We start from the raw sequence: 15,890 nt of genomic DNA on the forward strand, positions 1-15,890 counted from the left end.
ATTGCTTTCACAATTAATTCTTCCCCTTTTTTCTGTTATCTGGAACACCAAAACAGAAAAAAAAAAAAAAAAAAGCTAATTTCACTTTTCTTTTTGGTGATGTACTCTATTAATTATGCTTCACATTGCCTGAGGAGAAATGGTAAGTTTAATAATAATAGCACTAGGCACTTCATAATTATCATTTTCTTCACACATAACCCTGTATCTTATATTAGGGGTCGCATTTAAATTTTTCAGAAAAAGGAATCACAGTGCAGAAGTGGAGGTGGGAGAGCAGCTCAGGCAGCTACCATGTAATGTGCTCAAACCATTAGATCAGGCTTTAAATCTAGGCACAGCTTCAGGGAAAACAGTGCATGCTGGGTAAATATTCTCTAAGATACTTCTTAGAAGTAATAGGAGGGGAATCTCTCACAGGACCTCCAGTATGCTCTGTCAGAGAAAAGACTAGAGAAGTAGCTGCTGAAGGTAGAGGCTGCTAATATGTTTTCTTTAGGTTGGAAATGTTGGAATGTTCTCATTTTTACAAAGTCTTAATAGCAACAACTCCCATATATATAGCGTCACATTTTGGCCTAAGTTGTTATAGTGTTAGAGCTTTGTGAAATAAAATAGCAAGCAAGGAGGTCTATTCTAGTGCCTTTTCACAGGTTATTGGCCAACAGAATTGAAACTGTGAACATAAAGGAAATTTCCCTGGAGAGTAAAATTATTTGTAGAGATGACAAAATGATTAGGCCAGCAGTGGAAACTCACCAAAGAGAAAAACACATTAAAATACAATTTTTTCTGTCAATAAAAAAATAATTATGAGTTCAATGACAAAAAATGTACAGAAGGGAAAAATACTGTCAGTATTTCTACTTTGTTAAGAAGTACGTGTAACTGTTTTTAATAACAATCCATACATAAATACTACTTTTTAAAAACATATATAGATTTCTTAGAATCTTAAAGCATTACAGATGAAAGAAAACTTGGAGATTAGATATTCTATTCTCCTCATTTTATAAATGAGGAAACTGAGTCCAGTGAGTTAAGTGCTTTGCTTAAGAACCCCTCCAAGTAAGGGCCAGAAACTAAATTGTCTGACTCTTAGGCTAGAGCTCCTAATAAAATTTTGTGGTTAAATTTGAAACATCTTTTGATCTTTTTGGTACCAAATTTCCACAAGCCTGATACATTTCAAGTCTGATCACTGACAACAACAAATACCAAATCGCCCTTCTCCCTTTGGCATTTACTGACCCTTGTCAGCTATATGAATGTGTATGCCGTCTCAGTAGCTTGAGGATGCCTCTGTCAAATTGCCTCTTAACCTGAGAGAAACACATCAGTAGAGTAATTAATTTTGTACAACCCTCTCTATCAACCTGACCACTTTTTTTTTCATCATTACAAGTGAATGCTTATGTGCATGGCTGATTTAATTAATAATTCTAATTTAAAAAGACAATATCACAGCAATATACATAAGTGCATTAATAAAAGAATCAAGAACTAGTCTGTTCTCTGATATCTAGTGAGATCAAGTTACAGAGTTATTGAGGTTATATAGCTCCAAGCCTCTATTGGTTTACTCTTCAACATTTGGATTATATGTAACAGAGAGGACAGAAAAGCAAACTAACATTTAATGAGCACTTTCTCTGGATTAGGTGCTTTATACAACATTTTACATATCCTATCCCAATTAATCATCATAACAACCCTATAAGAATAAGTTATTTTCCCTATTTTATATGTGAGACAACTAAGGTTTAAAGATTGGGTTTGAGACAACTGTCTAACATCTTGCATGCAGGATTGTGGTTTCAACTCAGATCTGTTTGATACCAAAGCTTTTGGCGGTTGGCCTAGAGAGTGGAAAGAACACTGGAATAAGAGCAGGAAAACTAAGTTCTAGCGCTAGATCTGCTGTGGCAACGTACAACTTTGGGTTCTCAATCACCTTCTTTGGGCCTCAGTTCCCCTCACCTACAAAGTAAAAGGATTGATCTAGACTGGAAGTTTTCAAACCTAATTTTCTGGACAGGCCTCCGGGTCACTATGCATTGTGATATAAAGGAAAAAGATGGAATTTTCCAGGTTTACCTCCAAATCAACCAAATGAACTCCGATTTTATCTTTGTTGTATATTAAGGGTTTGCATAAGGTTTTATTTGTGGAAAGAAAAGAACCCGTTGCTTTAAAAAGTTTGAAAATATTTGACTAGGTAATATCTGAGACCTACTCTAGCTCCAGAGTTCTGCCATTTGACACGGATAACAAAAGCTCTGGCAGCATCTGTTTTTGGTTTTCACTAGCGGCAATTTGATGAACTGGAGCAGCACAGGTTTTAAAGGTTATTCTAACTGCTTCAACTGTTTAGCAGATTTTGGTCTTGTCCAAAATGTCCATGAGACACTGGTACATGCCAAAAGGTCTTTGATATTTAGTCCTGTCCAATACCATTTGGAAAGGACCAAATACACTTATGGACGTTTTGAACAGGACCAAATTTTAAGGGCCTTTTAGTGTAGACCAATTTTTTTGTGGATGTTTTGTACAGGACCAAATATCCTATAAGGTACCAAACTGTTGGATATCATCTCTCAAGTATGGCAATGAATGACCATTTTGTGTCTAGCTTCTTGAGAATACACCTAGGATCTAGGTATGAGGTCAGGGAGCAAAAAATCTCTGGCTGTACTCATAACTCCATTTCAGCAAATGTGTATACATCCATTATCTGTGTGATGATTATGACCGTGCAAGTATATTTCACTTTAGTAGAGTGCCATCTGATAGGCCGATTTAGCTATATCAAAATCTACCTGTATCTGCAAACCTAATTTTTGTCAAATATTTATTGCTAGAGCATCCAGGAGAGGGTTTCCATTAACATCATAAAGCTGTGAGGATAAAGCAAGTTGGCTCACATAGCACGCTGTCTTTAATAATCATCAAGTCTAAATTTATTGCTGCCTCTTTCAACCAAAATGAAAACCCTATCTCTTTTAAGTTGCAGGAGGGGAGATCAATTTCAATCTAAAATATGAATCATTCAAATTCATGGTATCACCTTTCACATGAAATCAGGGTTCATTATAATAGGCAAAAGTAACAGAGAGCCCATACAGTTGCTTAGTGGCATGTGGGGACATTTGAAGCAAGCAGAGAGCTGAAATATTACTTGCAAGGGCACAGCTGGTTCCACATTCAACAAATCAGTCAAAAAATAAAGTTTGCCTGCATCAGTCAGATCTAAACAGGGAAAAACTGTTATGCTACACACATTCTTTCTCTGACAGTCCTTCTCATTTTCCCTTTGGATAAGAGCTACTGACTTTTTTTTTTTAATCTCAAAGAGGAGGTGTCCATCAAATTAAATAGACTGGGAAGAAATATTCTCTAAAATGAGAGGAGATTTTCCAGAAAGTTAAATAACCCTTGATTGTATAAAGCATTTAAAATTGGAACTTCATTATTGTCTCCACAGCGTTACTAAGAGAGGGAAAAGACAAAGTTTTGGTGAGTCCTTTGAATATTTTATGTGTAATATTTCTGAGGCAAATAAATACTTTGTTATTTGAATAAATGCAGGTGCCTGCACATGTGTGCACACACACACCCCACACTCACAAGAAAAGGAGAGAGGTCCCTGTAGCATCATTAGGACCTATGCTCTAGCAAAATATTTGACACCACCTTTAGGAAACATATTAAAGAGTGGTTTGGCAACCATGCGTTGTAGCAATATTATTGTTACCTATTTGAGACTGTAAGAAAAGATTTTGTTAATACTAAAGCTTGAGTTGTTCCAAATATTTTCACATATTAGGTCTCGTGAGAAGACTGTATTAAACCAAAGCTATATAAATGTTAAGCATATTGTTTATATAGAGTTCTAAGATTTCTTCCTTCTTAAGTAATTATCTTTCCTTATTTCCCTTTAGATTGAGTCTTATAATATGTGTCCTATAATGAGAAAGTAGGAAACAAAGCATATACATGTTTTACTTATGAAAATGACTTTTACTGGTTACTAAATTACTGATCAAATGATGATGTACATTTGATGAACTGGACCCATAGATGGCAGGATGGGACTATTCAGTTCACATTCTTTAAGGAGAAGACTTAGAGGAATCATCTCTTTCAGTTGCTCATGTTCAGGAAGCAAAAAACACGATTGAAAAATAATAATAAAATCCCCAATAATTCTGAATCCCAAATTTTTTACTTAATAAGGAATTTTGCTATGAATAGTTGACACGCTGTCATCCATTATTAAGTTTGTTAAAGCATTGTTCCCTGAGGCTGATCTACAGTGATCTGCAGAATATTTTCTCTTTCTCTCTCCCTCTCTCTCTCTGTCTCTGTCTCTTTCTGTACCTCTCTTTCACAAAGCGACTTTTCATAATGCAGACATACTTCAGAAATTTCTGGACACGTAATCTAGAGGATGAGGGATTCATTGTATACTAGCTCTCCTATAGTTTTTTTCCATAAATTTTGCTTTCCCCTTACTTGAAAAAGTATATACTCTCTACCTGAAGTAATTCTATTGATGAAGTTACTGACATCTCTGCTTAGAATTACAGCTCCTCTTACAATTACAGTCTAAAGCCTATAGGCCACGGAAGGCAAAAGAATTTAAGGTGACTTCATATTAAATCAAAGGCATTTCTTGCTTCTCTGGGACCCGAGAAAGATGTGGGAAAAGAGGCTAAGAAACTAGAATGAGGGAGGCTTGCAAAAAAGCAAAAGCATGAGAAGTATCGTTCACCAAAGACTAGGGTGCTGCATCTTTGCAGGTCAGGGAGTTGTTGATATACACCTGACCATTAGGCCTATTCATCAGAAAAGAAGCCCACATCAGGCCAGCTGATGAGGCATCACGGCAGATCATCAGTCTGTGTTCTTCCTTCAGAGCCTAGCCTATAGAAAGTATTTAGTACACATGTCTCTATTTCTTCATCAACCTGTTAAATTGAATCTACTTATTTAAATTTAATCTGGCTTCTACTCCTAGTTTTCTATAGAAACTGCTTTGGCAAAGATCACCAGTAGCTGCCAATTGTCAGACAGTGGCTGATTTTCAGACTTCCTATGGCCCGATGTAGCATTGGACACTGCTGACCCTCTCTCTTGCGGACAGGTCTACTCCCATGGCTTCCGTGGCACTGGTCCTCCTCTGGCATCTCCATCCACCCCGAATCCACATGCTTCTACAGGATGCTTCTCTTTCTCTCCTCACTCCTCAATGCTGATTTTACTTGGATTTCAGTCTTTGCTCATCTTTTCACTCCACGTGGCCTTCATGAGAAATCTTATTTACTCCCAGAGTGGAAACTACCACGTCCATGCTAAGAGCTTCCAGATCATATCTCCATTCTGGACTTTATAAAGTACAGCTACCTATTGTACATTGCCTCCAACTGAGTGTGACTGAAGTTAAAAACATTTCTCTTTTTCAATCTCCACCTTCTCCCCAAATATAAAATGGCTAATCCTCCTGTTATGTTCTAGCCTGGTTAATGTCTCCCAAACTAAACTTTGGCAGTTATCTAAATTCCCACAATTTCCTTCCCATTCTCTTCAGATTTGGTCATTAACTGCTCTGTCCTAATTATCTCTCCCATCTCTGTTACTCTTTTTGTGCCGTTATCTTCTTGTAAGTCTAATACCTGGGTTTAGCCCTCCACATTGCCTAAGAAAGTGTTTCAGAAACTAAATCTGTTTATGTCCTTCCTTTATTAAAATGCTTCAGTGGCTCTTTAAAACCAGAAGGATAAAGTCCAAACTCATCTGCAGTCCTTTCTGTCCTAAGTCCACCAACTTGTCCAGCCTCATCTTCTCCCACCTTTTACTCTAACCATATTAAAATACTACCGTGTCTTCAAATGTTTCAGATTGCTTCATACTGCCATGTCTTTACATGAGCTGTTCCATAAAGGAGTATTTTTCTTTCTCCCATTCCCACACCCAGGCTCAACCCAATCACATCCTTATTTCAAGGGTCTCCCCTATAGCTTGCCCTGAGTCATAAAGACTGAGTATATCATTCTTTCATCTGTGCCACTACATTGTGCTCATGATTGTTGTTGAATGTACTCTGCAAAGTTCTGCCTTTGAAAATAAGACAATGATGGATAAAATAATATTTTGAGTTGTAGCTTAGTTATAATTCATGTGGTGATATACCTACTCTAGATGACAGTCATTTCATGGCCCTCAAACTGGATTAAGAGGCTCTTCTCTGCCCTTGTATGCTACTGTTGACTATACTGCATTACAGTTATCTGTTTCTTGTACCTCTCCGCTCATTCACTTGAGAACTCTTTGAGGAAGTTCCCTTTCTATGAATACTTTTCTTTCCAACATCTAGCACAGTGCTTTGTACAATGTAGGCAGTCAATATATATATTTGATGAATGAATATTGCTATTGAATAAATGATCAGAGCCTCATAAGAGAACAATCGTTTTACTTCTGCCTTTACTCTTTAAATCTCCTAGATGTCTGAACCTCTATGCTGTGAACATCATATTTAACCTGGAATTAGTGCCATAAAGTCTGGTTCATGCACTGAGCATGGGATGAGGTTAAGTTATGAGCTAGAGTTGGGACATTATATCAAATTTTCATGCCTTCTCCCTGGCTTGCCAATGACAACTTACTTTCTAAACCCTCAGTAAGTACTGGACAGTCAGTCATCAGATAAGTTCAGCCATCTATATATAGTTTTTGAAAACAATTGGACTGAGTGTTCTTTGGGGATGTGATATAATAACAATGACTAACATTTATTCAATGCTTTCTTTGATCCAGGCTAAGTGTTAAGTGCTTTACATGCATCATCCCATTTAATTTTTATCCCGTAGGTGGGAGCTATTATTGCCCTCATTTTATAAGTGAAGTAACTGAATCTTTGGCATTTAGGTAACTTACTCAAAGTCTCAAAACTGTATGTGGTAGAACTGTGGTTCACATTATGACCTGCTTGTCTCCCTTTATGTGAAACACACACACACACACACACACACACACACACACACATTTATTCACCAAAAAGTGCTACATTCCTTTTTGGATGGCCTTAGTTATGGCAGGACTCTAAACTGCAACTTCTTGCCTTTTACTTTCTTGGTGATCTGGAAAATGTAGGTTATTACAAATCAGGAGTAGATTGTAAAAGAGTCAGGATTTATCCTAAATAGTTATGGATGGGGACCTGATTCTCAGTGGATAACACTCAATAGAGTGTTTGCTATGTATAAGCACTATTCTAGGAAACTCACATTTATGATTACCTTCTCTTTGAGCATATTAACTATTCATGGATACAAATCATGAAAATATGATTTTTTTTTTTACTCATGGCATGTTCCACATATCATCATGGACACATGTGGCAGACTCTTTGGAGCCTAACTCTTTTCTCCTGGATTAGAAGATGGGCGAGTTAGTTTTACACACTCCCTTGACTATAGGAAGGGCTGATAGTCAATAACAGAGTTTTAAAAATTCTTCAGCAGGTCATAGGCTAATATTAGATCAGCTTAGGACTGGCCACTAGTTTTGGATCAGTTTAGAGGTTGAAGACCTTCCCATCCACAGACGTTGTGAATATACGACAGGAATTCTTATTAAGGGACACGTTGCTCTTTCCAACTAGCTTCATAAGAACTTTAAGAAAGCTGAAGATTTCAATGAAGACTTACAATGCCTGTGTTGGATAACTGTACCATTCCAAGGAGTTTTAAAATCTCATAAAAATGTGTGTTTAAATGTCTCTGAGTCTCATTTTTAATAATTTTTCAGTCAAACATTAACCCCATTCATATTTCATATTACTTAAATTTTATATCTGGTGTATGTTGTTTATTTCTAAACATTTATTAAAAAAGAGTTTTTATCTATTGAAGAATAGCACCTTAAATTATTTAAGTTCATAAAAACCCTAAGAAGGGCAAACATGTTACATGTAGAGGTATATCTTTCCAAAATATGTTGCAAATGATAAAATTTATCTCCATCGATGGTTTTATGTTTATCATAGTGAGAGACAGTGAAACATAGAAGTTAAAAGCTGAGGCTCTGAACCCAGACTGTCAGGATTCAGATTTTTGCTTTGTCACTTATTAACCATTTGACTTTGGTCAAGCTTTTAACTCTCTTCATCTTATTTTCCTTATCTGTAAGAAGGGAATTACAGAATTTACCTTTTTGGATTGTGTGAGTGTTAAAGGAACAAATCCATATGAAGAGATTAGAATAGGATCTCTTCTATAGTAAGCTCACGATAAGTGCTGTCATCACTGTGATATCGCCTTGTATAGCTAGAGATTATAATACACATTCTACAGCTAAAACTCAGTTTATTCATTCATTTATTCATGATACATTCCATCACTTATTCAATGTTTAACTAATTCACTTATTCACTAAAGATTTGCTAATTGTCTATTAAATAGTAGACACTGTGCATAGCGATATGGGAGATAAAATGATTAATCAGATATTGATACTGTCTTCTCAACAAATATAATTTGGTGGAGAGATAAAAACTATACAAAAATAATTATTGTAAAAAATAGAAATGCTCAGTGCAATAAGAGTTTCAGCTGAGGTCATACAAGAGTTTTGAATATACAGATATTTCTTCAAACTTCAGGGCTGTGTTCAAAATTACAGACAAGATTTGCATGTCTTTCTTAACGAATTAATCAAATTGCACTAGTAATTCTTAGCACTTCTACCTACAGAAAGCCAGTGGCAAAGGAAGACGATTAGAGTCCATTCTGAAGATACCACATTTAGGAGCCTTTTCAGCAGTGCATTATATCCAGAGGACTGCACTAAGGTTGCCAGGGTAAAGCAAACAGATCAGTGATAATTGTTCCTAATTCGTCACAGTCATTAATGCTTAGGTTTTGAAAATCAGAGTGTGATTTAGAAATTTAAATAGCAAAAGTTAATGTGTTATTAAGCCTTAAATTTTTCTTTATTTTGTTTAATTCATTTACTCCTTCAGGTTCTAGAATATTTAAACCGTTTAAAATATTAATAACATACCAAAGGAAGTATCAATATTTACATTAAATTGGAATTCATACTGCTCTATAATATTTTCAATGATATTATTCATAATTACACAAAATAAATAATCCTCATGGAAGAAACTTAAGCAAGTATATCATACTTTGGCTATTGCACAGCAAGCAATGCTTTTCTTTCAGAGTGCGGGATACTAAGAAATACTTCGTAATATTAAGCTGGAATAATAAATGATGTGATGTTTTAAAAGTACATACAGCACAAATCATTTTCAAATGATTATTTTCTATTAACAACCAACTGATATATTTTATTTAACAACAGAGTTTCTTAAATCATGGTAATTCAAAGTTCATAAATCATGAAACTTCTTATTATAGTATGTTTTTAAACAGTAGGGATATTACATATCCCATTCCCCATTTCTGCAAAATAGAAATGATCATGTGTGTGATGAATTCACAGTATTTGCATTTTTCAGAGACAGCTTACTAACACAGGATGATAACATAAATATACATATGTCAGGTTACTATAAAAATATAAATTATCAAAGATCAGTATGGTTCAGATAACTTTGTGGAACTGAAAAGACACTGTATTCTCTATAGTTTTCTGTGAACATTTTGAGAAACACTCCACTTCAAAATCAGGAATATTTTATGGTTGTAACAATTTGTTGGTTACTCAGCTTCTGAAAAGCACTAAAACTAATTGTAGGAGAAAACATTAACATATATTTCTTTCCCTTCCACTACTCCTTGTGTTTGCTCTTCTTTTTTCATTTCTAGTCCTTCGGAACTAAGACGCATTAGAAATAAAGTACCTATTTTAGTAAAACCTTAAGTTGTATTTCAAAATACACCTTTGAGTAAAAACATTATCTATATGGATAAAATATTTTGTCCATGATCATTTACTTACTATTTTATTTTGCTTGAAATTCTTACTACCTCAAGATAAATATCTAGAGGAAGCCAACCAAGAGTAAATTCAATCTAAATTAATCTATGCTGAAATATAACACATTTTTAAAAACAAAACAAAACAAAAACTAAATTCCACCAAACCAACTGTCTTCAGTCAGAAGACGTTTTTAGTGGATCCTATTATTTATGTAATTTTTCCCTTTTCTCAGATCTAAGATATTTTTCTAAGCACATATGGAATTCTATAGGGATTATAAAATTCTCCAACACCCAGATTATTTGGGGGCCAAATTTCCTGTGTAAGGTAATTGTGTAAGGAACATGTCACATCAGGCTGAGCTCTACAGATAGGAGCCAAAAGGCCCTGGGAGCATTTTGGCAACCCTGTGTTACTTACGGTTGAGAGGCAGGCTCGCGTTGGTTGTGCCTAGCTTGTTAACAGCCACGCAAGTATAGTTGCCGAAGTGCTCCTGTGTCACGTTGGTAACAGTGAGAATGGATCTTGTGCTAAAGTTCTGAATAACAATTCCTTGTTGGCCACTGAAGAGCCTAAAGGACAAAAATAAACTCTAGGTAAATACGTGTTGTGAATACCATTTTTATCTTAGATGGGGTTGTCATGGCAACACATAGACAGCTTTGACCATGCTGCTGTTAGCATATAACATGATAATAGTGCAATTATATTTCCTTACAGTAGTAGATATTGGGGAAGAGAGGTTATATGACAGTGGTAGACTGTTCCCATGGGATTAGTTGTGCTATATAACAAACCAAGCTTAGATAGCCACATGTCTTATTCATACATTGACTTGTATTTTAGAAAATTAAACACACTACAGCAATGGTATCTCAACTGTTAAAGTCAAGAAAAAGTAAAGGGAATTAAATATAACGATTCCATTAAAAACACAAACTCATGATTTCTAAAAAGTTGGCTAGAATATGTCTAGGCCATTTCAGATGATATTATTGGGTAACTTTCATGAAAGTTAATCCTACAACTGTGGTGGGATGGTTCTGAGTCCAGGGTCAACAACACTTACTGCTACTTTGTAGATATAACCCAGACAGATGACTTGCTGTTAAACCTAGAAGAAGCCCGCAGTATAATACTGAGGATCGTATTTAAAGTTGAGTCTTAACTTTGCCACACTTTACTAATGTGCTTTGGAAAGTCCTTTAACCTTTCTGGGCCTCCATATAGAATTCAGTTTTACCTGATTCCACCCTGACTACTCAACATTCTCTCTCCAGACTTACCAGCAGAGGCCCTTACTCTCAGATAGGCTGGCATAGCTCTACCGTTTTCAATGCTTGACATTCTCGCTTCTGCTTCACTCTTTTCCTGAAGCTTCCCCCAATGGTCACCATTCCCTTTTATCTCTGAGAACCAGATCCTTCCCTCCTCATTTAAGTCTGACCTATGTCCTATCTCTCCTACTCTACTGCTCCTTAAATGACTCTCCTCTCTCTCTGTCTCTGCCTCTTGCTCTACATGTTGCTCTCCAAATTGTTGTAGAATTTATAAAACCAAAACCATATTTTTTTTTTAAATACATTTATTTAATTTATTTATTTATTTATTTATTTTTGGCTGTGTTGGGTCTTCGTTTCTGTGCGAGGGCTTTCTCCACTTGCGGCAAGCGGGGGCCACTCTTCATCGCGGTGCGCAGGCCTCTCACTATCGCGGCCTCTCTTGCTGTGGAGCACAGGCTCCAGACGCGCAGGCTCAGTAGTTGTGGCTCACGGGCCTAGTTGCTCCGCGGCATGTGGGATCTTCCCAGACCAGGGCTCGAACCCGTGTCCCCTGCATTAGCAGGCAGATTCTCAACCACTGCGCCACCAGGGAAGCCCCCAAAACCATATTCTTGCATTGTTCTCTCTAGCAGCTTTCATACATACGAGTCTACTCAAATAAACTGAATTGTTTTAAATTTCTCAAAAGGCAAGGCCATATGGACATACTTCATTTTATATTTGAGTTCTACATAGCACTTGAATAGTGGTATCTTGGGTATATAATACATAGTTCATAGGTCAATGGAGTTTGGGTGACATCCCCACAACACAGGGATTGTTAAGTCCCCTTCAGTGGCCCCGTCAAAAAATTCTCTCTCTAAATATGAATTCTACTATAATGAGATGCCAACCAAATAATAACTTCTCCCTAACTAACCCCAAAGTTTATTGTGAAAGAAATGTGCTGATCACAATATGGGATATGTAAGCTCATAGCTCAAATGGCAGTTAGCTTTTCTTCTTTAATGTGTTCAAGTCTTAGTTCTAAGTATTTCTTTAATCATGAAGATGCTAATAAATGGTGTTCCCCTGAGAGTTTAGGTTGAACTCCTTTGCATTATGTTATGTGACTTGCATCTGAATTTAGATAAAATATACTGTAGTTAAATGCAGATTAAAATAAGCAACCATGCTTGATTACTCTGGGAATTATTTATATTTCATGTAATAGCTGAATTTGGCTTATCCAAAACTCAAACTTTAATCAGATTAATAAAACGTTGAGTTGAATAAATATTAAAAAACTTTAACTTGAGCAATAAACCTAATGACCTCCAACTCTGACACAAGAAAACAGGTTATCAAATATCAAGGATATGACCGTTTTTAGTCATCTGTCTCATATTGCAAATCTATCAATATTTATGCTAAAATCCCACAATGGTTATTGCCTGTTTTTCTGCATCACATCAATACATTTATTTTTAACCAATTAGTATATGTTATGTATAAAAATTCACAGTTTCATTGTCCTGCAAGCTTCAGCATTATGGCTTAAATCAATTCGCCCATGTTTCTGCTATGGCTACACCTCTCCAGAGGACTCAACAACTCCCTAGACTATTAAATCCCTTTTGTGCCCCATCTCCCAAAACCAAGATTCATTTTTTTTTTTTAATAAGCTTTTTTATGTGTGTACATGGCACTACAGTTACTCTTTTATTTATTTATTTATTTATTTATTTATTTATTTATGGCTGTGTTGGGTCTTCGTTTCTGTGCGAGGGCTTTCTCTAGTTGTGGCAAGCGGGGGCCACTCTTCATCGCGGTGCGTGGGCCTATCACTATCGCGGCCTCTCTTGTTGCGGAGCACAGGCTCCAGACGCGCAGGCTCAGCAATTGTAGCTCACGGGCCTAGTTGCTCCACGGCATGTGGGATCTTCCCAGACCAGGGCTCGAACCTGTGACCCCTGCATTGGCAGGCAGATTCTCAACCACTGCGCCACCAGGGAAGCCCCCAAGATTCATTTTGCTACTAAAGAATTGAGAAAAGATTAGTTAGGGTCTTCATTTGGCTAGACTCTGGGGAGGAAATATCAAGGGAGTATAATCAGTTACTTCACGGCACTGTTTGCTTATGTTCCTTATGGCTGTCGTTCTGAGTTGGGTTCCAATTCTCTGCCCTTTAATGTATCTGAAGGCAAGCCCCACATGGTGCTAAATCATGCAGTGTATCCATGCTCTGTGCGTGCAGGCCCATTTCTGGCCCGTGCCCAGCAGTGTTACGTGCATTCTTACCAGGGTGGCACATCAGTCACACTTTAGCGTCAGCAACACCTGCTGCTCCGATCAGCCTGGCAGATGATTATGGTCAATAAAAAAAGGAAAGCATCTTCTCTGGGGGAATGTTCTTCCTCTAGAGGACGTTATCTCTCTGACATGACTGGAACAGTCCAAAGCTTCCTTTCTTCCATAGTTGGGAGTTTTAGAAGTACTGACTCATCAAGCACCATTTAAGAACCTGTCTTCACCTCGTAGATGACTGGGGCAGCCTTTCCAAAGCTGACATTGAGGGAGAGAGACTTCTGAGATGATGTATATCTCCGGAGGGTGTATTTCTGTGATTTTCCTACAGGGATCCTGGGGGTAGTGGTAGATGGAAGGTTTCTCAGCTATTTAAACCAATTCTGAAAATAGTCATTACTTACTACAAAGATGAGTTCTATACTAGGTGATTAGGGGCTAACCTGGACAACACATAATCTTTGAAGATCTTTCAAGAAGAATCAGATATATAAACAGGTGTTTACAACAGCGGGTGGTTTAGTCACTGTGGGGACCCTTTTAAGATGAATACGTCTACCCTTAGGTATTAGATCCAAAAAAATTGAACCATGCCTAGAAGTCCCATCATGTATGACCCTAATGTAATTTCACTCCTTGACTAAAAACAAATAAGAAAAGAGCTCTTTAACTGATGACGCTTTTTTTATGAAACAGACTTATCCTAATATGTTTGGATATAATTATATTTTCTGAAAAGAAAATCATTCTTTTTTTATCAAACATGTATTTGACACATTGAATTGTTATTCTGTGTTAAAGAAAATCCTTGATAGGCTTCAAGCATGTGCACATGAGCCTATTCACAGGATGACCCTCGTCCCACTGGATTTTTCATATTTATCCCAGACTTGCGTGAAACCAGACTTCCTTGCATCAGTGATGTGAAATCTGAAAGTGACAACTCAAGCAATAGTTCACAACACACCTTGCAATGAAACCAGGGAACTAAATCCAGAATATTGCCTTTTTAGGAGTTCATTCTCTCTTTTCCTAAATACTTAACTCTTTCAAGTTATAAAAGAATGGTTCTTATACTGACTTAGATTATAGAATGAGAGATGTTTTCTTATAGTCCCTACCCTCCAAAAGAGAGAAACAAATTCTAATAAGCTAGGAATGAAATATGGCATTCCTTTCCTCAGCAGGAGATCAGCAGCATATGGTGGTTGCTTAGAAATGCCTGGTCATTTTTATTTTTTGCATTTTTACCATTCATTGGACCCCATGTATATAAGATTCTTCTATTACTGTGGACTCTGCTGTCCTCTACCCTCTGCCACCAATAGGAGTTTGTTCCAAACCACTATGATCTGACTGTGTCCTCCCAAAATTCATACATTAAAATCCTAAGTCCCAAAGACAATGGGGTGAGTAGGTGGGGTCTTTGTGAGGTGCTTAAAAGTCATGAAGGTGGAACCTTCATGGTTGAGATTAGTACTTTATAAAAGAGGGTCCAGAGAGAGCCCTAGCTTCTTCTGCCATATGAGGATACAATGAAAAGTCTGGGACCCAAAAGAGGACCCTCACTGGACCATGCTGGCACCCTGATCTTGGACTTTCAGCCTCCAGAACTGTGAGATAAATTTCTTTTGTTTAGAAGCTACTCAGTCTGTGGTATTTTGTTATAGTAGCTCAAATGGACTAGGACACATACTGAATACCATCGCCCTCCCTCTTCTTTCTTCTGTCTTTTGCTAATGTCTCATAAATCTGTGCACTTCAAGCTATTTGCTTTGCCAGCAGATGCAGCCAACTCATGACTGACATAGCCTGACCAACGAACTAGTTCGGAATTAGAATAGTTCTTTATATTTTTTAGTGTCAGTCAGAAGCACCACATGGAAAACATACTAATAATGACGGTACTTCTATTTCTGACACATGAAATGTTAACAAGCTTCACAATCATAACCTCTCTTAGGCAGTAGCTATCTAGGATGGCGACAACATAACAACAGCAAAACTGACCACATAGCCATTGGCACTGATTGTTGAGGGTGCAAAAATAAATGGAGCAGCTAAACCTGACCTCATTCATTTTCTATATAAATCCAGCCTCACTACACATTTTGGGACTATTGTTTATTATCTGCTTTCCCAGATCAGGAGTAACAATAGATATTTCTAGATAAACAAACTTTCAGGTACAAATAGTCACAGAAAAACTTCATTGTTGGTATAGGAAACATGTGTGTGTCAGACAACAACACTTAAAATATTAAACTAACTTGAAATCGGAGTGGGAGAGGTGTTCTTGAATGATAATAGATCTTTTATCAGATTAGAATTGCAAAAGAATATGATAATAACATATCATGTTGTACA

The 15,890-nt window shown here is 36.9% G+C and overlaps 1 protein-coding gene across 1 annotated transcript in view; it reads right to left on the reverse strand.

Annotated features, from left to right (window-relative positions):
- Nucleotides 1–15,890, reverse strand: part of NEGR1 (neuronal growth regulator 1) — a 901,553-nt gene that overhangs the window by 163,367 nt on the left and 722,296 nt on the right. The window contains exon 6 of the mRNA XM_036834093.1: nt 10,375–10,526. Coding sequence (XP_036689988.1) covers nt 10,375–10,526 — 152 coding nt within the window. The remainder of the gene's footprint in view (nt 1–10,374; nt 10,527–15,890) is intronic.

This window comes from Balaenoptera musculus, chromosome 1 (genome assembly GCF_009873245.2).
Source record: "Balaenoptera musculus isolate JJ_BM4_2016_0621 chromosome 1, mBalMus1.pri.v3, whole genome shotgun sequence".
Lineage (NCBI taxonomy): Eukaryota > Metazoa > Chordata > Mammalia > Artiodactyla > Balaenopteridae > Balaenoptera > Balaenoptera musculus.